This window comes from Morone saxatilis, unplaced genomic scaffold (genome assembly GCF_004916995.1).
Source record: "Morone saxatilis isolate NCDOM2014 unplaced genomic scaffold, NCSU_SB_2.0 Contig23, whole genome shotgun sequence".
Lineage (NCBI taxonomy): Eukaryota > Metazoa > Chordata > Actinopteri > Moronidae > Morone > Morone saxatilis.
The window spans coordinates 10,420,686-10,444,959 of NW_023339796.1; the positions used below are offsets into that span (position 1 = coordinate 10,420,686).

Here is a 24,274-nt window from a genome sequence, read left to right on the forward strand (position 1 = left end):
CATCACAATTATACATTTTCAAGAAAAAAACTATTGAGAAATAGTTGATGAACCCAATCAGCGGATGGGAGCTTGAGTGATATGATTAGTCATTTTATATCTATTTTATAATTGTAATTTTCAAGCTAAAAGATTTGATGATTCCAGCTTCTCAAATGTAAAATTGTCCTCATCTTAATTAAGAGTAAACTGAATATCTTCAGGTTTTGCACTGTTGGTCGGAGAAAACAAGACATTTCCCAGGGCTCTCGGAGGTTTTCATAGGCATTTTTTGATTTGTTATAGTCTAACAATCAGGACAATTGGCAGATTTATCAAAAATTTAAATAATCATTAGCAGTAGCCCTTAAACCAGATTTATGTTTTTGGCTAAACTAGCAAAAACTGAAATTAAAGTACCATCACATGCAAAAATCATATATAAAATCCTATATTGCCCCAAAGCAGTCCTGTTTGTTCCCAGAAATACATTAGTGACATGCTGGTATAGCAAAATATGTGACTTGACAAATGACTAACACCCACCCTTATTTGAAAGCCTCATATACAATACTGCATTTTTATTATACTTGCACAGTCTGTTGAAACATGATGCTGGTGCTTTATTTAAAGGGATGTGAAGTAGGTATGGTTGCAGTACATATTAGCTGAAGCCAGAGACAACTCAATGGATCAGATAATTTTCCCATCTGGACAGTTGTGGAACATCAACTTCACAGCTTAGTTCACTCTCCTTCCACTGAAGAAAACAAAAATGAAAAATATGCGCAGACTACCATCAAGGAGAGATTTTATAAGCACTAAAAGGTGTTTCAAAGTGTTAGTGTTACAATTTTCAGTGTTTCCTTTTATCTAAATACCATTAAGTCTGCAGGTAATGTAACAAACGTTCAGAGAATATATCTTAAAGATGCATGTAATCCAGTAGGCCAACACAGCCATAGCATGCCTTAAATATATTTAATATCAGTGCAGTATTAAACTAAGAACAGTTTACCTGATATCCCATCTGGGTTCTCCCACACACAGACGTACATACAACAAACCCTTGATACAGTACAATTATTCACTCACACTGAGCACAGAATCCATACTATCACGACAAACATGGAGACAGCCGAGAGGTAACATGAGCGAACCTGAAAACACAGGAGACAGCCTCCTGCACAGGGGAAAAGGCTTGGATATCGAACTGTTAAGAATGTGTTTTTATGCTAAACCTTCTCCCAGCTGGTTAAAAACATTCTTAAGTACTGGAAATGTATTGCTACACAGTGTTTACTCCATTGAGTATATATATATATATATAGTACATCATTTATAAATGAATATTAAGCTCAGTTTGAGGATATAGCTATATTTGTGATTCCTTTTGTTATGAATTACAGATGAGACGTGAATTATTTACAGATGATGGTGTCAGTGCAGTTTCAAGAATGAGAATTCAGTAATCAGTCCTTGGAGAGGAGAAGATATTAAAATAGTGATGATGAAGAGTCCAGACTTTGTCTTCTGACAGCTTTCACAGGAAAGAACAGCAGCACAGAGCAACAGCTTAAACTGCTCAGGTGGTGAACGGCGAGTACACTGAAAGCTATCACTCATTTCACAAAAAAACCACTGCCGATATGCATCTATAGGTGAGATGGCGCTCTGTAACATCTGTTTGCATTGGTTTGCTTTGGATCCATCAGCAAAATGAACAATAACTGACCAGTTCCCTTTTTTTTTTTCTTTTTCTTATGAATAAAACAATACAGGATTCCTCATTTTTGTTTCCCACCTCCCTAACATATAAGCTTGCTGGTCATTTCCTGTTTGTGTCAGATGTGTTTAACAGGTCAGAGGTCGGGAAAGCGACTGGGATCTTCTTTGTATTCGGCAGGGATGAAGAAAATAGACTCCTCAAATTCGTCGTAGCGGAATTCCTGAAATGTGACAGTTGCTGTGATCGTGGGGAAGACGGGGATGTCTGCGAGGGGGAAAACGAGAAAAAAAGAAGAAGAAACATGTTATATTTGTGATGGTTCCTCTCAAGCTCACCCACTCACAGGTACACGGTGGTAGGTCGACACACATACCGAGTTTGACTGGAAACCCAGGCGGAAGTTTCATCTGAACAAACTCTCTGAGTTTGTTGAAGTGCTTGAACGGGGCTATGACTTCCAACACGTTTAGTAACCTGGAGGCAGAGGAAAAATGAGTCAGCAGTTTCAAAAACTTTCAGTCTTTTCTTTGCCGATATTTCCCATTAGGTACAGACAAACTCCCCGGAAACTGAACAAGAAAAAAAGGGGGATTAGGTCAAACTTCAATTTGACATCTTCAGTGAATAAAGAATCTTTAGTAAAGGCTTCATAACAGGACTATACACTTATTAACAAAGTATGGAATAAAATAGGAGTTTCCAACCGTTTGTAGACGTTTTAGGGAGAAACAATGTCTCCTTCTACTTTACAGTATGTCTAAGAGTTGCAAGTAGTTCAACCAAAGATGTATGTACCACACTGAGATTGTTCCATTTGAATACATTTTAGTGAACAATTAAAATTTGTTGAATTAAAGTAAATAATTTTAAAATATGTAGCAGAAATGTTAATGATCTTGCGACCCCTTGTTGGGTCCCTACCCCCAGGTTGGAAACCACTGGAATAAATGAATCATTTGTATCCTGACATATCAGCTTTTAACAGAGGTTTTCCTCAGGGTCCAGACAAACACTGGCTTTCTAGTTAGAATGAAAACTAAAGGGGCTGAGACTTAAAACCACCGGATGTACTGGTGTAAAGTACAATTTATTTTTTAAAGCCTTAGATAATGTGTTCTGTAGCAAAACAAAATAATTTCTCTACAATCACTGGCCTCTTTTTGGTGATTAATGACATTAAAGTGAACATTTTAGGAGTAGGAAGTAGAACATATTTTTAACATTACAAATCACATAATGTGCAGGGAAAAACGAAATCAAATTAAAAAACCATTAGCTATCATAAAGGGTGGGGTTTTATTGTTGCCTCCATTAAGGTTCATTCAGTAGAGGAGATAAAGCAATTTACTACATTAAGCACTGCCTGTAACCCATTACAGGCAAAAACAAAACCACATCCTGTTTGAATCCTGCATTCTACTCAGTGTAACATGCCTCTTCCTTACACGATCACATGACTTGTTCTTGGCTGCATAAAATCAAACCTCAGATCAAAAATGCAGTTGATTTTATGTTTCCTGCATATAAGGAAATGTACAACAGTCACACGGTTTCTTCTCCAGGCAATCAGTGGTCGTTAAAGCTTAAAGTAACATTGTGATTTACATTTTATCTATACATTTGTTTGACAATTCTAATTTCATCATCAGACAAAAAGAAAGCTTAAAAACACACAGAACCAGCAGCAGGTCCAGATACAGCTCGTCTGCTATGGGTAAACTATCAGGCATATTTATTGGCAAATATATCAGCATCCAAAAATTGCAGTAATACAACTGCCATTCAGGGCATTTACAAACACTGTCACCATTACATAGTTTGTCCACCAGAGAGCACTGACAGGTTAGTTTTTCATCTACAAAAAAACATCTCCTTTTTCTGTTTATGTACAAAACAAAACAATATTGTGAAATATAGCATTATTGGCTATTAAAACTCTATTTAATATATTTCTTAACTCCCTCAAGAACCCTACAGGTCCTGAGACAAATGCCACAAGCTTGCAGATGCCCCCAGGGGTCCTTGAGGGTGTCCCCACAAAATGTGGAATATAAACATTTATAACAAAATATTATCAGACAGGGATCCTTAAGACTACATCTTATCAAATAAAGGTCGATGGTCTGATGTGTATCATTTTTGGGGTCCTTGAGAACCACTGAAGTAAGACATAAGTGCATAGAAAATGAGAGAGAAATAAGTAATTTTCTTCAAACAGCCCAAGCATAGCTAACAAGGGGGCCTAGCTGAGTTAAAAATAATGCAAACACTGTAATTTTGTTGTCACATGGTGGAGCAGTTGATTTGCAATCATCTCATCAGTGGCTCCCCCACACAATCAGAGAAACCCTTGTGCCTACCTGGCCTAATTATCGGATCCGAATAATTTCTTCTCCACGCCGCCCTTCTATAAAACTTTGAGTGTATTCACCCAGGATCAATCGGTGCAGAAGACTTTGTAAATAGATCTAAGGAGGAAGGGATGTACTTACGACTCGATGCCTAGAGGGAAATCCTGGCTCATGGCTACAGTGGCTTTGAAGTTCTTCTTGCTTTCCTTACACACCAGCTCTCTTCCAAGATGAGGTGGCCTGAAGGGGGGAAGAGACACAGACAAACGCACAAAGACATTGCTTTCATAATCCACGATGGTTCACAAACTCTGCCCTGATTTAACTTCTACTCTGAATCTTTTATTTTGACAAAGACTGATGAAATTGTAGAAAACACAAGATGCTTACTTTCCCTGCTCTGCAGTGATGTACTCTTCCCAAGAAATTGTGTTTGGCGCTGGAGCTGTGAGGGACTGCCTTCTCGCAGGCTGGGCACAGGAAAATATCAGTCAGTGGCATATTCACAGTCCTCAGGGTAACACTGCTATTTACCATTGATGGATGAAGCCAGAACACTGGTTTCCTTCTCTCTCACCTCAAAATTTTGTTCACTGATGCTGCCGCCTTTACTCAAGCTCTCCATGATGGCTTTGTTCCTCAAGATGTCCTCCTCGCTGAGGTGTTCTCGCCGCTTCCGTGACTCCAGCATCAGACCGTTCACTGAATAGAAGTCAGCCAGGAAGTTTCCAACCCTCTCCTGAACAGAAAACAACCAGACGTCGAGGTTTCACTGCGAGTTAACAAATAATTTCCAAAAATACTGCTGATTTCTTAAAATGTGCCACGGCGCAGCCTGAGGGTAGCACTCTACTAACTTTGCACCTCTTTTTCTCTCATCCTCACAGCAAGACAAATCTCTGTTAAAATTCTATTAACCACTGTGCAGAGCAATTAGGTACACACGTCTTGTTTTTAACAAACTCAGACTGTGCTGCAAAGGCCGTACTGAGAAATATTTTATTTGCATATGGGAACTCTAAACCAGTGGTTTCCACCCAGGGGGTTGGGAGTCAGCCAAGAGGTTGTGAGAGGATTTACAGGAAAGGAATAAGATGATCACACATCAACATTTTTTTCCCTTATCCTTTCTGTAGTCTTTGATTATTTCTTCTTTCTTTCTAAAAAACGGACACTTAACTCTTCAAGACACTAAAATGGTTCAAATTAAAGAATCTTGGAGGTAAAAAACCACTCTAGCACAACTCACTCTCACTTTCACACACTTATTGAATGCAACGTGTGATGGATATTCGAAAGGAGAAGGGGTCATAGGGTCAAACCACTGATCTAAACAAGCAGGCCTTATTCCCATTATTTGTTTGGGAGATATGGATTTGCAGGAGTTACCATGTCATATATTTTAGCTATGCCTCATTTTCTAAAACTTTCAGTTTTAGTAATGGTCTGTCCCATAAACCTTACTGTTTTATCCTCTCTGAACAGCCAGCCAATCTGACTGCGAGAGAAAGTGATGGACTTGGTGGACAGAGTTGCAGAATAGACGTCACTGCTCATCAGAATATCCACCTCTTCTTCAGTCTCCATCTCTGACTCCTGGGGGGAAAGACACTGATAGTTAGACATTGCTATTCACGCTAAAAAGCTGATGACACAATGTGAAACAGAGGTCTGCTCATACCACTCACTCACCTCGTGGTGTATTCTTTGGTACACTTTGGCTTCATTGTCCAGAACCACAAAGGACTGGGAGGGTTCAGCATCGCCGTTGAAAATGAAGCTAAGATCTCCGCGCTGACACTTCATGTCAGTGAAGTCTATGAGAGTGGTGTCAAGTCTAAATGAGGAGGAAGGACAGGGAGGGTGTGAAGATTTTTATGTCCTACTTTTCAGATCTAAAAGAAGTCCTCGACCTGGATAACGACCATTTGCTCAGTAAATTAGGTTCTCTCATAGGTACGGCTACAGCCTTAGTCTAGTAAACTTGATAATATTCGACTTCCTACCTGATATTGATCCCCTGCTTGTAGATTTTACAAGCATCAGATGGCAGCATCCGGGACAGCAAAGGCACTAAAATACAGAAGAGAGTGTGAATAAATTCAACTGTGGCTGATGAACAAGTATTTCATAATCTAGATTTTGCGTTGCCAATAAAAGAAAAAAAATGTTTATCTGTAATACAATCCTAAAGTAACAGTTAAACCATCCTGCAACTTTGAAGAACTCAGCAAAGTGATTTCAAATGAAAGCTTGTCTTATACATTATCACGTTATGATGTTTGAGAATAGGGCACATACACAGCGTTTTGTGTGTGAAATATGACAACTCACCCCAGCTCTGAAAGTCCCAATGCAGCTCCAGATAAAAGTCACCAAGCTACGGAAAAAACAGAAGCACTCAAAATGATTCAGCTGATACATTACAATTTCATGGGTCAGAAGAAAAGTACTGTACAGTGAAGATTTCACATTATGCATTTCAGCAAGTAATATGCATTCTCAAGGACAGGAAAGAGTCGTTTATGCAAATGATAGCCTGCAGACATGTTGAAAATACAGTGAAGTGTCAGCGACAGCCAGTGTGATTCTCACCTCCCTGAGAGCTTTCAGTAATTTTGGCCTTTTATCCTCCACACTCTCCCTGGACTGCTGCTTTAACTTCCGCAGTATTGCTGTGACTGAGGGTGAGAAAGAACTCAGTTACTAGTTACACACAATATACACCTAAACACATCTTAAAATATGAAGTCCAATTGCTTACATCACCTTTGAATACATAGCCAGTCTAAAAAAGGTACACAACTTTACATATGTCGGTCATATCTCGATCATGAGGAGTCAAAAATACTAAAAGGGTTTGTTTATGTGATGTATACTGATCTCCAATCTGTCAGACTCTATTCCCTGCATGGTACTGATCCAGAAGTGAGTGTTGTTGTGTGTGTTTGTCTGCACCCATGTTTGTGAGATATGCAGTTAAGTATAACTAACAATCATTTTCATTATCCATTAATCTGCCGTTATTTTATTACATTCATTGATTTGTCTATAAAATGTCAGAAAACACTGAAAAACATTTTTCCACCAACAGTCCAAAAACCCTAAAATATTTAGTCTTCAAATTAAATAAAACAAAGAAATGCAGCAAATCCTTACATTGGAGAAGCTTGCACCAAACATTTTTTGCTTTAAAATTACTCACTTACCAAAATAGTTTTAGCTGATTCTTTCTGATCGACTAAATGTTGCAGCTCTAGTAAAGTGTTCAGTCAGATTTTGCTGCTACTGCATCACTGCCCTGCTGCAACTATAACTCCTTTAAAAGAAGTCTGATTTTTCATATATATATTTTCATTAGATCAGCAACCATTGAATAATACCGGACGGACCTCAGACGTGTCCTGGTTATCTTGACCAGGGGGAAACACTGGACTGAGAGTGGACGTGACCGAGGCACATACTGCTGATGAGGCACTTGCTGCACTCGGGCAGCTCGTCATTGCACACACAGACAACCAGGGAGCGAGCTGCTGACGCAATGTGGACATGTGTAAAAGTGAAAGGTGATGACTGATGACAAGACTGCGGTGTTTCATAAAAAGCTGTAAGCCGCGCAAATTATTCTCCATTTGTCTCACTCTGATAGCCAGCTGTGTGTGCTGCACGTTATTAAACCTAAAATGGAAATCTAAATAATGCAGTGCCTTTCTTTGCATGTCCTTGTCCATGTCCTGATGCTGTGAATGTACCCAGCCCCCTCCCTGCCTCCCCTTCACCCTTAAGAATGACGTGACCTTCTCAAAGCAAAACTCCTGGTCCCAGTCCCAAGCCAGCCTGCCACAGCAGGCACGGAGAGTCGGGGCGCATACTAACAAGGTTGAGGGTCATTTCTCAAACTACCGAGCCTCACAACCTGCATCACAGGCTGTGTAAGAACAGGATGCTGCTAGTTCACTGTTAGCTTATCTACACAGCGCTAACATAAATGTGTCACCTTGGCTTTGTCACAAAAACAGAGAGAATTTATTTAGTATATAGACCCTTTACCAAACACTTAGCCCAGCCATTATCTTTTCTTTTATCTTTAGTCAAGTGTGCAAAATTAACACCACATCTAAAAAAAAAAAAAAGGACAGAGCACTGAATTCATCCCAAAGGCATTAGCTGGTGCCTTTCACATGTCATTTGACTCTTTTTCACTGGATGTCAGATCTAAAAGCAGTTGCATCAATAAGCAGAGGAGTGACCGGAGCTCAGGGCTTCCTAACACTAAGCCCCCATTCAGGCTGCGTTCCAACCCATCTGGATGACGAGTGCTCAGAGAAAACCTCCACCTCTAGCTTTTAGCTGGACCGACCAGACAGCAGCCGCCTTTAAACAATTAAATGACTCATAAAAAGGTTCTTCAAACACTCACACCACCGACAGTATTTAGCCCCCTTTGCCTTGCGCCACAATTTCTAAAAAAGACAAAGGATTACATTTTAATTTCTCAGTGACGTAGACATTATTAACCTTAATACTGTAGTACTGTTTAGGATTTATCGGTTGATATGAAAAACTAAAATGTTCTTTATTATGCCATTTTCTCTGCAACTTCACTTGATTTCAGCGGTGGGCAATACAACTGATTCTGTCCCACATATGACAGCAGAAACTCTGGGTTTAATGTAGAAAAGAAAACAGAGAGAAGCCAAGCTTGTACAGAGGTATCCAAGAAGTCTCTAAACAGTATACACAGGTAAATGTTTCTGCAAAGCAAAGACTCTGGAGATTTTGTGTTGTATTTCATTAACTATGAGAAAAACTTACAACTTCCCTTTTTCATTAGGAGAACATGATATCAGTCAGTGTATCAGTGTTGGCAATACAAAGAAGCAGAGCAATTCAACCAAATATGATACTTCCTGAACAGACTACAACCATCAAGCTGACATCTACCAACACTGCTACAATATAAGCATTCATGCAGAAAGTCATTCCAGATGTCAGACTGACTCTCTAACCGACAAATGGTGACTAAAGCAAACATCATGGAGCTGTTGTGAATCCATAGAGCCGTCAGACAGGCAGCACTCAGCCTAAATGTCGTAACGACAAGTGTATGATTGCAGGTACGCCGCTGAGATTTCCATAAACACATGCAAATATGAAAACCCCGGGACAGCAGACAGCTATTCAGAGCAGTGCAGACACTTACTCATTTGCCTGTCGCCGTAGCTGATGGCTTCTGCTAGAGGGCTCCATCCCTGTGCGTTCTTGATCTTTACAGGAGCGTTATGGGCCAGAAGCAGGAGGGCACACTCTGAAAGAAAAACACAAAAACTTACCATTGATTTTTATTTATTTATTTATCATTATCAAGGACAAACTTGATTATGTCTATATTATAGTCAATTTTGTATATTGTCACCACGTTTTGAGCAGCCATTCCAAAACATAACTTTGTAACAGAGTCCGGATAGTTTAGTTGTTTTTATATATATCTTTAGGTTATATCTTTATTTTACGACCACTGATCTTTATGTCATGACAAACTTTAGATTTTTCGGTACATTAAGGTCATTCATTCAGTTCAGTATCCACAATAGTGCCAGCAACTACTACTTCTGTACTGGAAGAGGAATACATCTTCTGTTGCACCTCCATTTCTCCCCTTTTGTTTCCCTGCTGAGGTTTTTGCTTCGTGGAAGGTTTTTTTCCCATATCTGGAGAGATTTTGAATAGAGGGTGCTGTGTGTTTTACAGATTGTAAAGCCCTGTGAGGCAAATTTTGGGCTATATGTATAACCGAACTGACTTTTCTGCTTTGCAAACCCAAGCATATATGTCCTTATAAATTAGCTGCTACTATATAATACCCACTGTATAATATCCCAGCACGGCAGAGGTCAGATAAGACATGATGAGTGCAGCAAGAGTATGGAGGCTAGTCCAAAAAAAAAAAGCAAAGAGAACTGAGTTGCTTTAAAAAAAGGCTTTTAATGAGGATGCCAAATACTCTCTCCCATAAAGCCACATTATGACAGATGCACGACCATCACGGCACATCAGATTTAGTGTAATTTAATTTTCTGGGCTCAAAACAAGGCTGGTAGATAACCCTCTGAGAAGCTTTCGGTTGATTTAGGTTAATCCTGTGTATCAAAATAAAACGAGTTGAACACTTTTTATGAGCTTTACCTTTGTGGCCCATCATCACAGCCAGGTGAAGAGGCGTGTTTCCTGAAAGAGTACATGCAAATATTAACACCAGTAGTTCAAACCTGATCACAACATACCTGTAAACGTAATGAACTGTTAAGGCAACAGCACAGAGCTTACCATGCACGTCTTTCTGGGAGATGCTGTGGGTCCTGATGAGAGAGGAGAGCCGACGCACATCTGCCTTGAACACACACTCGTGAACAGGGAACTCCAAGTCCTCACTCGTCAGGATAATTGGGTTCTTGTTGTTATCATTGACGACTGTGCCGAGCGATGACGAGTTGCCGTTGATGTTGTTTGCATTGAGCTGCTGTTGCTGCTGCAGTGTCGAGGTTTTGACGGATTTCTGAAAAGCCTTGTTGGATTTAAAATGGTTACCGGTGCCGTTAGGGATAGTCCCGTTTGAGGTCTCATCGTACGTGTCCATTATCTCTTCATTTTTGTTCGGTTTGTTGTGGTCCTTTCGCATGGTGCGTATCTTCTCCCCTGTCATGATGACTACCAGGCTCACGTTCACTGATTTACTGATGTGGCAAAAAAAACAACATAAAAACCTAAAAATTTGGGAGCAGATGAACTAAAATTCGCCAATATGATTTTGAGCTTCTTAGCAATTAAAGCCAACAGCGACGCTTTTCTCTGGATGCTCCCTGTAACGTTACACCTGCTGCCCAGCTCCGGAGACAACCGCGGTTAGCTCCCAGCAAACGTTAGCCAGCTAGCCCCACAATAAGAAATAAACACGGTGGGTGCGGCGACACAAAACACAGAATAACTGCACACATAACAAAACACACGCACTAAATCAACACACGTCTAGGAATAAGCACGGAGGTGAAGCGACTACATCGTCGGCCCTTCTGCTGCTGCTTCTTCTTGGCTAAACGTATGAAGCTGTATCGATTCAGTGGCTTTGCGGTAAAAACTGAGGCGCACAATGAACCAGCTGAGCTAACAGACTTAGCCAGCTTGCCGAAGCGGGAAATCTCGCGATACTATTCCACAAAAACCGACTGAACGCGAGTTCGTGCTTCACGTCACTTTTACCGGACGCAGCTTGCACTTCGTCGCAAGCGACTAGCTGGCTAGCCAACAAGCTGCGCTGTTTTGAAGAATGGCGACCTCTAAGAAGGGGAAGAAAGTTGTGAATCAAGAGGAACTTCGGCGCTTGATGAGAGAGAAACAGAGGCGAACGACGGACAAGAAGCGCGTCGAGTCTCCTTTCGCTAAATACAACAGTCTGGGCCATCTCAGCTGCGTCCTGTGCAATGTGCAGGTGAAGTCGGAGCTGCTGTGGCCAGCTCATGTTCTTGGTAAACAGCACAAAGAGAAAGTTGCAGAGCTGAAGGAGGCAAAGAGTCAACCGGCAACACCGCAGAGTCAACCAGCAAAGAGGAAAGCGCCCGACGACGACGACGTGAACGGGAAAAAGGCCAAACCCTCCTCGGCTGCGGGCCAGTCTGCGTCAGGACTGCCAGGAGATTTCTTCCAGAAACCCGCCGAAAAGCGAGCTGTGCACGCTCAAAAGTCTGCAGGTCTGAGTCTGTTGGCCGGAGTTTATGATGAAGACGACGATGCAGAAGATGCGGCAGAGGAAGGTCAGGCAGGAAGCGCGAACCCCCCTCCTCAAAAGGCTGAAGCTGCAGGGCTGCCGAGCGATTTCTTTGACAGCTCCATCCCATCCACACCCGCCATCTCCCACTCAGGATCCATCCTCAAAGCAGAAGTGCAGGAGAAAAGCACAGAGAAGAAAGATAACACGGCCGAGGCACTGCCGGAGGGCTTCTTCGACGATCCCGTAAGAGATGCCAAAGTGCGCAACGTCGACGCACCCAAAGATCAAATGGACAAGGAGTGGGAAGAGTTTCAAAAGGAGATCCGACAGGTGAACACGAAATCAGAGGCCATCGTGGCGGAGGACGACGAGGAGGGCCGCCTTGAACGTCAGATTGATGAAATCGATGAACAAATTGAGTGCTACAAGAGGGTGGAGGTGCTGAGAGACAAGCGGGATGTGGTGAAGAGCAAGCCTCTGCGCAGGAAGGATGAACATATGGAGACAGACGCCAGCCATGAGGAAGAGGAGGATGAAGAAGAGCTGCTGGGGCTTTTGTCCCGGGACTGGAGGGCTAAAGGGGCTCTGGCCTAAGTTTCCGTAAAAACAGGTCTAAAGAGGAGGCTTGTTTTTGTATGCAAGTCTGTCAGCAACTGTAAATATGTTTGTCTTCACCGCATCATTTGTATATTTCAGACTGGTTTAAATGTGATGCGAAGGTGAAAAAACATGTTGTAAAACATTGTGTAGTGCCACTGGAAGATAAAGTTTCTCAGTTCATGACTTAAAACACCAGATGGACCACAAATCAAACCGTTTTCATTGTGTGTTTTATTCATTGGTGCTCACACAAAAACACGTTCATAAAATCCCCCCATGTACAGTAGCAGCATGGATCAAAAGTCTATGTCATGATGGCCAAAGCTGTTACATTTTGAGCTCCACTAACAAATTGTCTTGCAAAACCAAGTAGTCGACTATGTTAGGTTTATAAATAATCGGTTCATGTTACATTATAAGCAACATGCAAAGCACAACAGATTTTTAAAAAATGTACAAGGTTGAGAGTAAGACCGTAAAGTAAATTTTACCAACCCGACCCTTCACGAGATCATTTGTTTAATACATTTTTTTACATAATACAGCAATATTTGAGTATGACAAATCTGTTATGTAAATACACCGTTATTAGGCCCATAAAAATGGAATAAAATGAATCAAGTAAAGAGTGATGTCAGTGCTTCTTATACTACCTGTTACACATTGTGAGCTAGGTGTGCCTTCTGTCTACTGCATCTTTTACCAAGCAATATCTATGTCATTTTCTTATTGCTACATATGCCTCACGAGTTACCACTTCAAAATTCTTTCTGAATGATTCAAAGTGTTCATAGCCCTTCGGAACTTGTAGAACTGAAAACCGCAAAAATACAGATTAATGTACAGATGGACGAAACACACGACTCCTATCAAAACGTAGCAACTAACTGAAGATAAATGAGGGGAAGAAAACAGAACAGAAAAAAAAAATCTGAAACTTGTTTAGAGCATACATTAAGTCCTCACTCTAATGCTCCCATTGTTTGCTCTTAAGTTAGGAATTCATCTAAAAACAAAAGACTCACAAAAAATGTTTCTAGTAGTCATTTGTAAACATTCATAACATTCTATCTCAGGTCCTATAAATAAGGTTCAGATGAGTTGTACCAGGTGTTTGTGTTAATGGGTGGGGACATCTGCAATGGACTAACAATTACAGCCTCTGGAGAAGCTAAATACACAAAAAAAAGTTACATCAAGAGGAGACAAATTGGTTGGAAATAAACTAAACCAAACAAAAACACAGGTGCAGGAAACCAGCAAGTCAGAGAATTGAAGGTGGGAAACAGGATTCAAAATAATTCACAACACCTATTTCCACGGTTTATTTCACATTAACCATGGAATTCGCTAAAATAAGAGCGGAATATTCTGCATACAGGTACTCATATAGATTAACTTTAAAATTTAAGCTCATGTTTTGTGAAAGAGGTGTTGAAATGGGCAGGGGAATGGGGGGAGTGAGTAGGGGGCATGCCAGCGCCACTGTTCCACAATCAGTATGATAAATATTCGGTTCACAAAAAGTGCAGCAATTACTGAAAAGGGTCGGGATCTCCGAACCCCCAGACCCCGCTGGGTATTCAATACTGTTCACTGCTGTCAGTGATAATGTGCTCACAAACCTACAGCAGCTCTCAGCTCCATCAGAGAGTACCTCTGGTCCCTGTCATTGTCAAAACACTCCATGGTACGAGCACTGGGAGTGAATGTTCCAAATACTTTACTCAGGCCATGGTAGGTCAATCCAAGTGAATTACGTCCAATGTCTGCCTGCTGGAAGATGTCTTCCAAGTCTGTGAAAAGCATAGTTTTATTCAGAAACATTCAAGTTTGTCTGTGAGGGCAAAACTTAAAATATCCATACTATTGACAATACAATTTGGAGCCTTTAAAGAAATAGTTCAGCATTTTTGAAAATACACGTATTTGCTTTCTTGCAGATAAATTGATACCACGCTCATGTCTGTCTGTTGAATATCGAGCTACAGCTTAGCTGCTGTTTTAATATTTATAGTATGAGGATTTATACATGCTCTGCAAATAACACCACCAAAACGTTAGTTGGCGGTGGGGTTTCTATGCCACTGTGTTGAGTTTCGTTGTGTACTTCAAACAGTGGCGACTGAAACTCTCCCATGTCTCTCCTCAATCTTTCATGTGCTTTTCTTGTTTCGTGAAGACCGACAATAGCATGTCATGCTGCAAGGCAGCGTCCCCATGTGCCTGTTTGTCTGTGTGAGGACACACTTGCAGAGGGATTCTCAAACAGCATTATGATGAACTCATCTGGGTTTTGTGTGAGTCGCCTCTCATTCTCAGACAATGCACACACACTAAGCGGAGCGATCACAATTGTTGTGGTCCGTGTTATCCGCAAAGCGTAGTTACATTCCTGGGGAGGTGCAGGTCAGGCTACAGCAGTGATTCAACATTTAAATCAGGCTTTGGCCTAAAGACTGTAAATGGAGCAAACATCCAGCCTTTAAGCATCTAATTTAGCAGTACAAGAGATTAAATTTACAAACGCTGTTTTTTTGTGCCAAGTATTTCTTGGCTTGGAGCAGGAACTCTCGTCGTCACTTTGCAACCAGTGGAGACTTCATATATTATAGCCAAATATTTACTGAACAGGCATTAGAGCAGTTCAGATCTTGATAAGAAAGCAAATACATGTATTTTCTCGAACTGTTCCTTCAATGAATGCTGAGATATACAACTCTGGAATAGTAGTAAAGCACCTTTCAGAGAACCGACACCAGGCAGGATCACAGTCTTTGGGCATCCTGTCCATGCACTTCTCTTAATGCGGTTTGGAGTTAAGAAGCGTGGACGTCTGCTTGTCTGAGGCTCTGTCAGTGGTGTGGATATCTCTGTGAAAATAAAGGAGAAAAAAAAAACATTAAAACGTAACATAAGGCAAATAAAACCACTGTAGTAATACTGCTTTATCCTACACTGTACCTAGTGTATCCCCAGGTGTTGCTTTGGTTGTAGTAGCTTCGTTCACCCCCTCAGTTACTGGACTTTTACTGGTGGTTGGCAGTTGAGCTGCTGCGTCATTGTCCTTGGACTGTGAAGCAGATTAAAGATGAAATGTAAAATTGGAATAGGCTGTCTTTTACTCTCTAGGCCAGAGATTCCCAACTAGGTTACTTCTGCAGTTGCTCTGGGGTATGTAGAAGGATTGTGGAGTAGCTCAACTCATTTGAATAAAAAAAAAAATCCCATTCAGCATGAAAACAAGGTAGCATGCAGAGATGTTGAAATTAATTAGTTTAAAAGCTAAAGGTAATGGAGAATGGTTGAAATAGATGTTAAAAAAACAGGTAAAAAACAGGCTGATCACAATTGCGCAAAGGCTGAACTTTTACAAAGCACAAGTGTGGTGCTTCATATGACTCACACTTTGCTTTGATCCGTTCTCTAATGACGACACTCTCTGTTGAAGATCTGCAACTGTAGAGAGGAGGATGTGGATCTGCTCATCCGCCTGTGTATGGTGCAGCTCCTCTGTCTTGTTCGCCTCACTCACAGCTTTTCTCAGGTCTGTTATGTCCTATGACAAAAGGTGAAAAAGAAAAGAAATCAATGTAAACAAACTGCTGTTTTATGATATTTCAACCAAAGTAAGAGCTGCGTGCACCCAGTTCCTCTTACAAAAGCAGCACATAAGGAAAATCAATTGTGTCCTGTCAGACCAGTCTCCTGAGAGGTTAAGCAGGTAGAGTTACAGTTACAGTACCAGCCAATCAGAATTGCTGCCACCAGCTGGATGGATGTAACCATTAATTCCATTCAAATAAGCAAAGGCCTGTCATGAACCAGCTGGCAATTGCAGCTGGTTGCATCTGTACCTCAAAATCCAAAGACTATGGAGATCTCAGCTAGCTCGCAATACATCACTGACCATATAATTATTGAAGTCACTGTATAAAAACATGTAAAAGTGTGATTATTTTCTTATCCTCATTTGCCATCCTATTCTGCTTAAAAAAAATAAAGTGGAAAAAAATATTCCGCAGTTGTCTTTGACCTAGTTTTACTCAGCAAACTAAAGCATCTAAGCTCCCAAAATAGATTGGCACTTGTATCATGTATTATGAATGAAAAGCCAATGCAAGGCTCCAAGAAATGACAGGACCTTCTTAACCCAACGACTCTTTCAATGCAAGCCTGACAAGAACTGTGAAAGCATCCATGCATGCTGGGTAAACAAATAAACAAATTAATCTGGCAGTGACAAAGTTCGCCACGGGTTCTTGTTTGAATTCGTGCCACAGTTAAGCAGAGCAACCCGACGTTTCATCAACAGAATCATGTTGGCCGCATGTAAGTAGATTTGCCTCAGTTCTGAGTGAGACGAATATACTAAGACACCACTGCAGCTAGGAACTGGGAGGGAGTATATTAGACACTGGCGCAGTTAAGTTCAATTTTTACATTTTAAGTAAACACGCTCTCCATACATTCATACATAAATAATGAATGAGAAAAGCAACTGCCAGCAACATTTGCACTGACCGTAGAGATGTAAATAAAAAAAGACAAGCTGTCACACAAAATAAGTGAAATCCAACCTCGACTTTGACTCATGAAAAATCCATCGGCTTTGCTCAAGTGAAATGCTAGAGCTTGCAGCCCTATGTTATTTACGAAGGAACACAGCTTCAAACTCTTCTGTGTTTTTTTCAGCTGCCCAACACGCTGTATCGACAGTTCAGTAGTTTAGCATGCAGCTTGAAAAATCATTCTGAAAGGTAAGGCTATTCTAATAGACTATCCTGCCTCTCACTGCAAACAGTACTTATCACACTGAACACTAGGCACAACTGTTCTGAGACATAAATGGATGAGTGAATGTACACAAACTTGGTGTAAATAAAATGTTAAAGTACACAACAGTTACTCTGCAAGGCCAGATAAAATAAAAGAATTAGAATTAAGCCAACAGACAAAAACACATATAAACAACGAAAGATCTAAACAAAAGAGGGAAAACTGAGACTCGTGCAAGCGAAAAGCCTAAACAATGATCTCAAAGTAAACATGAAGATTCCTATTTGGAGCGTTTAGGTTCCCACGGCCAGATATCCTATTTAATCCGAACATGTTATCATACCAACTGTCAAAATAAGAAAGTATTTCAAATGTTACTGGCTTGAATTTACCATTGTCTGCTTCAAGTCGTCATCCTTCTTCTGATTTTCAAGAGCAGCCTGGATAGTCTTCACATCGTGCTGCACACTCGTTAGTGTGCTGCCAATTGTAGCAACACTCTGGAAGAGAAAAACACTCTGAGAGGTTAGTTATGAACATAGTGCAAAATAATAGAACATTAAAAGATTCTCAACCAAATTTCTCTTTTAAATACATTTTCTTTACCTTTTGAAGCTCTTCAACTGTGGTGGGAAGGCTGATTAAATCAGCGGCTGATTTCAAGTTGGCCTTCAAATGGTTTACAGCAGAATCCAGCAAACTGATCTACAGGAGTAAAATGACACACCACCTTCAGTTATACTTCTAAGACAGAATTACCAATTTATTAAGCCACTTTTTTTATTTATTTCAATTCTAGAGGCGGTTGTTAAGTAAAAATGCTGCATATTTTACTTGTTTGCAAACTTAAGATAAGATCTTTAGAACTGTATTTGTCCTGAGGGAAACTGTTGTGCAGCAGGAGCAGTACAAAGTAAGTTGTCTGTTTTTAATACTGTATGTGAAACTGATACCAGTGTTTAGTTGTCACAACCAGCAAGTCGTCTGTTACCAGCTCTAGCTCTTATTTCAGAATAAGAATAATCTTGAACAGAGAGTAAGATTAAATGATTAAATGTTCTCATGCAACCTTGTTTTTTAGCGACACAAAGACAAATGCATACTCGCTCAGCTCGTATTCTAGTCTTGTAATTGCTGGAAGGTAAGGAGACTTTGTTTACTGCATTGGTGTTACACTGTTGTTGCAGCATTCTTAGTTTGTGCAGCATCACGTTAGTATGCAAGTTAAAGCCAAGAAAAAAATGTCTGTGTTTACTATTACTGTTGGAATCATTTTGTTTTTTGTATTACTACTGTATGGTATTAGATATTTAACAGGGTGTAAAGTATCAAAAGTGCGTTTAATGTAATCCGCTGGTAATTCTTCAACTAAAATATAACATAGTATAAAGGTATACTGAAGAAAAGCAATTCTTAGTTAGACCAACACTGAAACTAGATATTCTCCAACACTGAGCTCTGGTTACTGTTGGTACTGATAGTGTGAACGTTAACGTGGCTTCAAAACCTCTGAGCGATGAAAACAACTGACCTTTCTGTTCATTTCTGTTAAGTTAGACCAGAGCTTGCTCAACCCCTTGTCCCCATTTTCAATGTCATCAAGTTTTCTCTCCTTGTTTTTCAGGTCCTCACTTAGTTTCGGTATTTCACTTGACGACACCTTCTGGCTGGATTCCACTGTTACAAACACATTACAATATGTTAAAGACAAAGGAATGGATGATATAACAGGTTTATGTTTCCAAGGTGCAGTGAGCTTTTTATGACCATCACAAGGTGCGTGCATGAGTGACAGTGAGTCTTACTGCTGTGCAGCTTTTCTTTCATTGCATCTAGATCTTCTTTCAGAGCGATCTGCATCCATATGAGTCCAGCACAGGCCATAACGCAGGCAGCCAGTATGATGAACAGAAACAAGGGGTAGCACACGTTGCAGCACTGCGTGTAGCTTCTTCTGTAAAGAGAAGAAACATGGTAATGTTAGACATTACAACTGCACGGCCTCTTCCATTATTAATGAGGAAGATATTTTCAGAAGACTGCATGCTCTGTCATGGGAATTATGAGGATTACTGAAAAATACTGGCGCTTCAACATATGAGCTGCTAGAATATTATATCATCATATCAATCACACTCAATGCTGAATGTAGTATTGATTATTTCTAATTTGGCTGACATCAAGTTACAGAAAAAAAGCCTAACTGTCTTCTTAATGTGCAAGATGTGTCTTTTTTTGCTTTAATCTGAGCACAGAAGAAGAGCAACTGGATATATATGGCAGTATTTATATTTATTTATATATATGCAACTACACTGACTACAATATAGGTCATGTACACCGGGGGCAGAGGAACATGGGCTTTCAGTCTCAGAGCATATGTCGCTGAAGAACACAATCTTTGATTTAAGATTTAAGATGTTTTCCACTGTAATTCTTCAGCACATTTGAGTGAAGAATAAAAGCACTCTGGTTCCAATGTGCTGACAAGCTAATACTCTTTACAATGGCAATAAAGTGATATACAAAGAAAAACCATCAACAACAAAATAAAAGACAATTAAACCATATTTTAAAACCACAGCCCTTGCAGATACACTGAATTCACACAGTTGATGGGAGGTGACTGTATTTTTTGTTCTTACACAAACACTTCCGTTTAGATGCTATTTTATTTGGCATCTATGCAAGACATAGAAAAAAGAAACCACACAGACAACAGATGCCACAACAACAAACACAGAACACAACAAATCTTCCACAACAACCCATAATAACTAACATAGAAGAAACTGTTTTAACCATCTTAACCAGTTTACTTTCACTTGGTATTTGGAAATTCAACGACAGCAAGTAACCGACTAAGCAGAAAAAAACAACAACAACACAAACCACAAAACGTTATTTAACTCATTACTTACTTCCCAAAGTTGGCTCCGCTGCTCAGGTTGTTGAACTCGTCGTCGTCCGAGCTCGAATCGGACTCTGAGTCCGGCGGCTCGGTTCGGAGAAGTCGGTGACCGGATCCCTTCTTGGTCTTCTTTCTCTTGCTGTCCCCGAGTCCGATCAGAGCATTTAACTCCTTCCTCTTCTTCATCTTCTTCTGGGGGGTCAGCGAACCCGCCGAGCCCGATTTAAAACCGACTAAATCCAAAGTTTTGTCCAGTTTGGTGGATGTTGTCGTTTATGTAGCAGCTAGGCTATTTAACGTCGTCGTGCTATCTTGGATTTCAACCACGCAAGGTTGCTAACGGATAAACACATCGGACTTTACCGGCTGGTTGCCTCGTCGACTCACAGGTAAAACACAAAAGCGTTCAGCAGCCGATCGGTATAACGCCACTCGACCCCAAAAAGGGCTTCTCTAAAACAACTTTTCCCGGTAGCTGCAGGTTTATCACATAGCGCACAATAGCTAACCCAGCTAGCATCTGACACCTTGCTAACGGTAGCTAACAAGGCTTTCGTTACTACCACTTCATCTCAGCGAGGGTTGAAAATACTTGCCTCGACGTCGCTTATTTTTTTTAGAAACACTGCAAAAAAACCCAACAAAAAATAAGGTATTTGTATTGATAAACAAAAATAAAACCTGTGTGTTATAAAATACTGTGTTTCCTGCGACCTGTCCTGCTTCTTCTGTATTGTTTGGGCAGGGCGAGTAACCTCACAGCTGATTGGTGCAAACAGCAGCTTACAACTTCCTGTGCTCTAATCTGTCCGGGGAGCGACACAGAGCGCAACACCGCCCGCCGCCGACGACCGCCGACCGCCGGTCTGCACCGCTGCAGCAGCACCCAGCGCAAAGTCGAGAACAATGTACGCTAAGTAAGTAGAATTAGCGAAAGCATACAATGCAGATATCAGTGGAAAAAAACAAACATGTTAGGTTGAACTGGTGAAAGACGACGAGGAGGGCTTCAAAACAGTGCGAAAAAAATGCTAGGTATACATTGGTATTGAGCTAAACTTGGCTGTGCTGGAGAAAAAGACTTGAGAGTTGTCAAAAAGCCAAACAACCCACAGTCAGTTCCTATGGCAGTTTTTAATTTATTTTCCTCTTTCAATGTTAATTTATCATCTGAGTGTGTTCAGTGTTTTGCACTAAGCTTTCATTGGGCTCATTAGAGTATTCAGGGGGAAAGGTGTGTTTGGAGGGGGGTTTAATCATGAGGCTAATTTCAAGGTCCAGTGAAACAATTCAGAGGAAAAGCAGGTCATCTATTTGCAGTATTTGCTTTTTCGAGGTGTGTTTTATATTTTATGGACTGATGGTGAACAATATGCTCTTATCATGTCATTGTTTTGATTTAATTTCATACATAGCAGTTGTTATTGATCTGAACATCATTTTTATTATTTTATATGGGATTTAGCATGTTTACCTCATTGTACCTTAAATATCAATATTGGAATATATTCCTAATGATTGCCCGATTATTCCTACCACATTATCAGCCCTAATCAGAGTCATTTTTATAAGGGCTAAAACATATTATTATTTTCATTATCCACCAATCTTTGGGTTTATTATTAGTCGATAATGACATTTTTTTTTTCATATTGCTTGTTTTTTCCTAAACCAAAACATATTCAGTTCACAACCAGAGAAAAACATCCTGGCATTGATAAACGACCCTGACATTGAATCACTAATAAAAAGTCATGTTAGTTCATTTTCTGTACATTTACTTTTCAATTATTCGATCAATCCTCGTTGTAGCTTTAATTTGCGCATTTGTTCCTCGTATATTGTTACATCTACATGTTTTCCCTTCGTCCTGTGTCATCTGTGTGTAAGTGTGTTTTGGTGTTTACATAATCTTTTCAAAAATGCACCACGTTCCACGAAACAGGATTTAATTTTTTGTTTCAATTCGCCTCCTCCAGCAGGGGTCCTCCAGAAATCCCGCTGACCTGGAGTGCTATTGGGCTGACCCAGCAAGACACATGGGTCGAGTAGTAGCAGGGTTTCTGCAGACTGGCCTTTAACTCTTTTTCATTGAAAACGGACTCCCACTGACCTGCTTTTGGCTTTGAAAATATGTTCCTTTATGTGCCTGGACCCCCATACTACCACAGTACAATACTAATAATAATGACACTGAATGAAAATCTTCACCATGGACCAATTTACAAACACACAAAGGATCTGAGATGCTCCTCAGCATCTCAGTATGAGTTTTGTTATTGAGTTGCAAGAGATGAGGCCCACTGCTGATGCTTTATTATCCTCCGAAAAGAATTTCTCAAGGCAGTGCTTGTCAGTTCACAATAATAGCATGATGCCACCCACACAAATACGAAGCTAATGTTATTATAGCTTAAGCCTTAGTCAGACTGATGTGCCTGCCCTGTTATTTAAGTGCATTAAACTGGGAGGCAGCTACTGTATTGTTTTGAATGCATTTACTGTGGATCCAGCGGTGTCATGTAGGTAGCAGAGCAAAATTCAATCATCGGCTCATCTTCACTAAGAACACCTGGTGAGGGGACAAGCATCACGCTGAGGGCCTGTGCAGACCCCCGCCAGCGTGAAGCTGCAAATCAAAGCATCAGAGGTGTTTCATCTCCTCGCTGGTGTCTCAGTTTTTCATCCGGGGTTAAGACTGAAAGGATGACACTTCAACTTATGGCTCCTCACATCTACAGCCACGAGGTAGGGAGCGTCAGGCATTAGAAGCCCATGACTCTGATTACTACAAAACACTTGTTTTTTTGCACTTTGTTCACAGCAGGGTTTCTCATATTCTCACCAGGAGTGATTCCTGCAACTGTCGGGCAGGGAGCAGCCTTGGGTGCTGACAGAGAATGTAAATAGTGGTGGCATGATAGGAAATACTGAATAGAATTGAGTGCTAATTGAAGGCTTTCATCTGACATGGCAGACTGTGTGAATACAGATTATCATCAGTTGGAAGCAGGGCTGCTGTTAGAATACCAATTTCTCTCACCAGGCGTTTTTTCCCCGTTTATTTTGAATCTTTGAACCATTATGTTGGATGACTCCACTAGTAGACGTGAAATATTCCTCATGAAATACAGTATACGCTGGCTGACAGATGAGATGGGACCCACATGGTATTTAGAAATGTGACACATGCTTGAACTTATGAACTTTATCTCTGACAGCAACCATCTGCACACACATAATTTACAGTAAAGCACAAGCTCTGTTCAGCTTTCATTGTCAGTTATTGTTCCCTCTTTTGTATCATTAAAGACCCTCAAACAGATTTTCTTAGTCACTTTCTTACTATAAAGAAAGGAGATATACACAAACACACAATTTTATTCCAAAGTTAGAACCGTTTTGTTTTTTATTTTGGCATCCTCCACTACATTTGCTCTATGAAACTGAAACCTTAATGATTTTTACGAAGTTAAACGTTTACTTGGTGAGCTGTGACACATAGCCAGTCTAGAACTTTGTGGACGGGATTAAGCATTGGGGTGCCATAGATAACTAGCTAGCCACCTTTAGCTACATCTATAAAAACTGGCAACAGAAAAATGGCGGCAAGCGAGATTGACACTGATATTTTGTTAAAAATCAACGTACAGAAATAATGACACAGGCTACAGGTTGACAGGTTATATAAGATTTAGAACATTAATATAGCAGCACAACTATTTGCCATGTACAGATATAGTGGCGTAACATCATCCTGAGCAGAGAATGACGTCTGTGTGTGTTCGGTCCCCGAGCTGCTCTCATTGTTCGTGTGCATGTTGGTGCGTGTGAGTCCCACAATGTAAAAACTGTTGGCTTTGAGTCGAGCGACTGAAACAGCTGTTTGTTTTCTCATCTGCGTCAGTGAATGAAGGATTTATTTCGAGCAAAGCAGAACCGGTGATTGTTGAAACAGTGGAAAGAGTAACAAAGATGGTTTTAGTGAGTTTTATTTTTGTTTCTCTCCTGTTTCAAGGAAGTTTAGGTTACGATGATCTGCGAGGTAAAATTTCCACTTTTGTCTGGTGGCGAGCAATAGCAATATATATCGGCTGTTTCTGGTGAAACAAAAAGGATCCTACTCTAGAACAAGAAGGTCCATCTTTGTAGGGATCCTT

At 40.5% G+C, this 24,274-nt stretch overlaps 3 protein-coding genes across 3 annotated transcripts; 1 reads left to right on the plus strand and 2 right to left on the minus strand.

Moving 5' to 3' along the window:
* Positions 1-530: 530 nt before the first annotated feature.
* Positions 531-11,303, minus strand: LOC118334261 (ankyrin repeat domain-containing protein 13C-like). Its single transcript, XM_035670109.1, has 13 exons — positions 10,387-11,303; positions 10,246-10,287; positions 9,263-9,367; positions 6,655-6,740; positions 6,394-6,439; positions 6,066-6,132; positions 5,752-5,896; positions 5,524-5,655; positions 4,637-4,798; positions 4,450-4,529; positions 4,201-4,299; positions 2,082-2,182; positions 531-1,972 (listed from the first exon to the last, which is right to left on the minus strand). Exons 1-13 carry the CDS (start codon positions 10,760-10,762, stop codon positions 1,842-1,844), a joined length of 1,572 nt encoding a protein of 523 aa, XP_035526002.1. The 5' UTR covers positions 10,763-11,303; the 3' UTR covers positions 531-1,841.
* Positions 11,302-13,338, plus strand: znf830 (zinc finger protein 830). The gene has a single exon (XM_035670111.1). It carries the CDS (start codon positions 11,384-11,386, stop codon positions 12,416-12,418), a length of 1,035 nt encoding a protein of 344 aa, XP_035526004.1. The 5' UTR covers positions 11,302-11,383; the 3' UTR covers positions 12,419-13,338.
* efcab14 (EF-hand calcium binding domain 14) lies at positions 12,637-20,866 on the minus strand. The gene is made up of 9 exons (XM_035670110.1): positions 20,125-20,866; positions 19,009-19,157; positions 18,735-18,880; positions 17,810-17,908; positions 17,596-17,703; positions 15,831-15,983; positions 15,389-15,497; positions 15,166-15,297; positions 12,637-14,220 (listed from the first exon to the last, which is right to left on the minus strand). Exons 1-9 carry the CDS (start codon positions 20,298-20,300, stop codon positions 14,042-14,044), a joined length of 1,251 nt encoding a protein of 416 aa, XP_035526003.1. The 5' UTR covers positions 20,301-20,866; the 3' UTR covers positions 12,637-14,041.
* Positions 20,867-24,274: the final 3,408 nt, after the last annotated feature.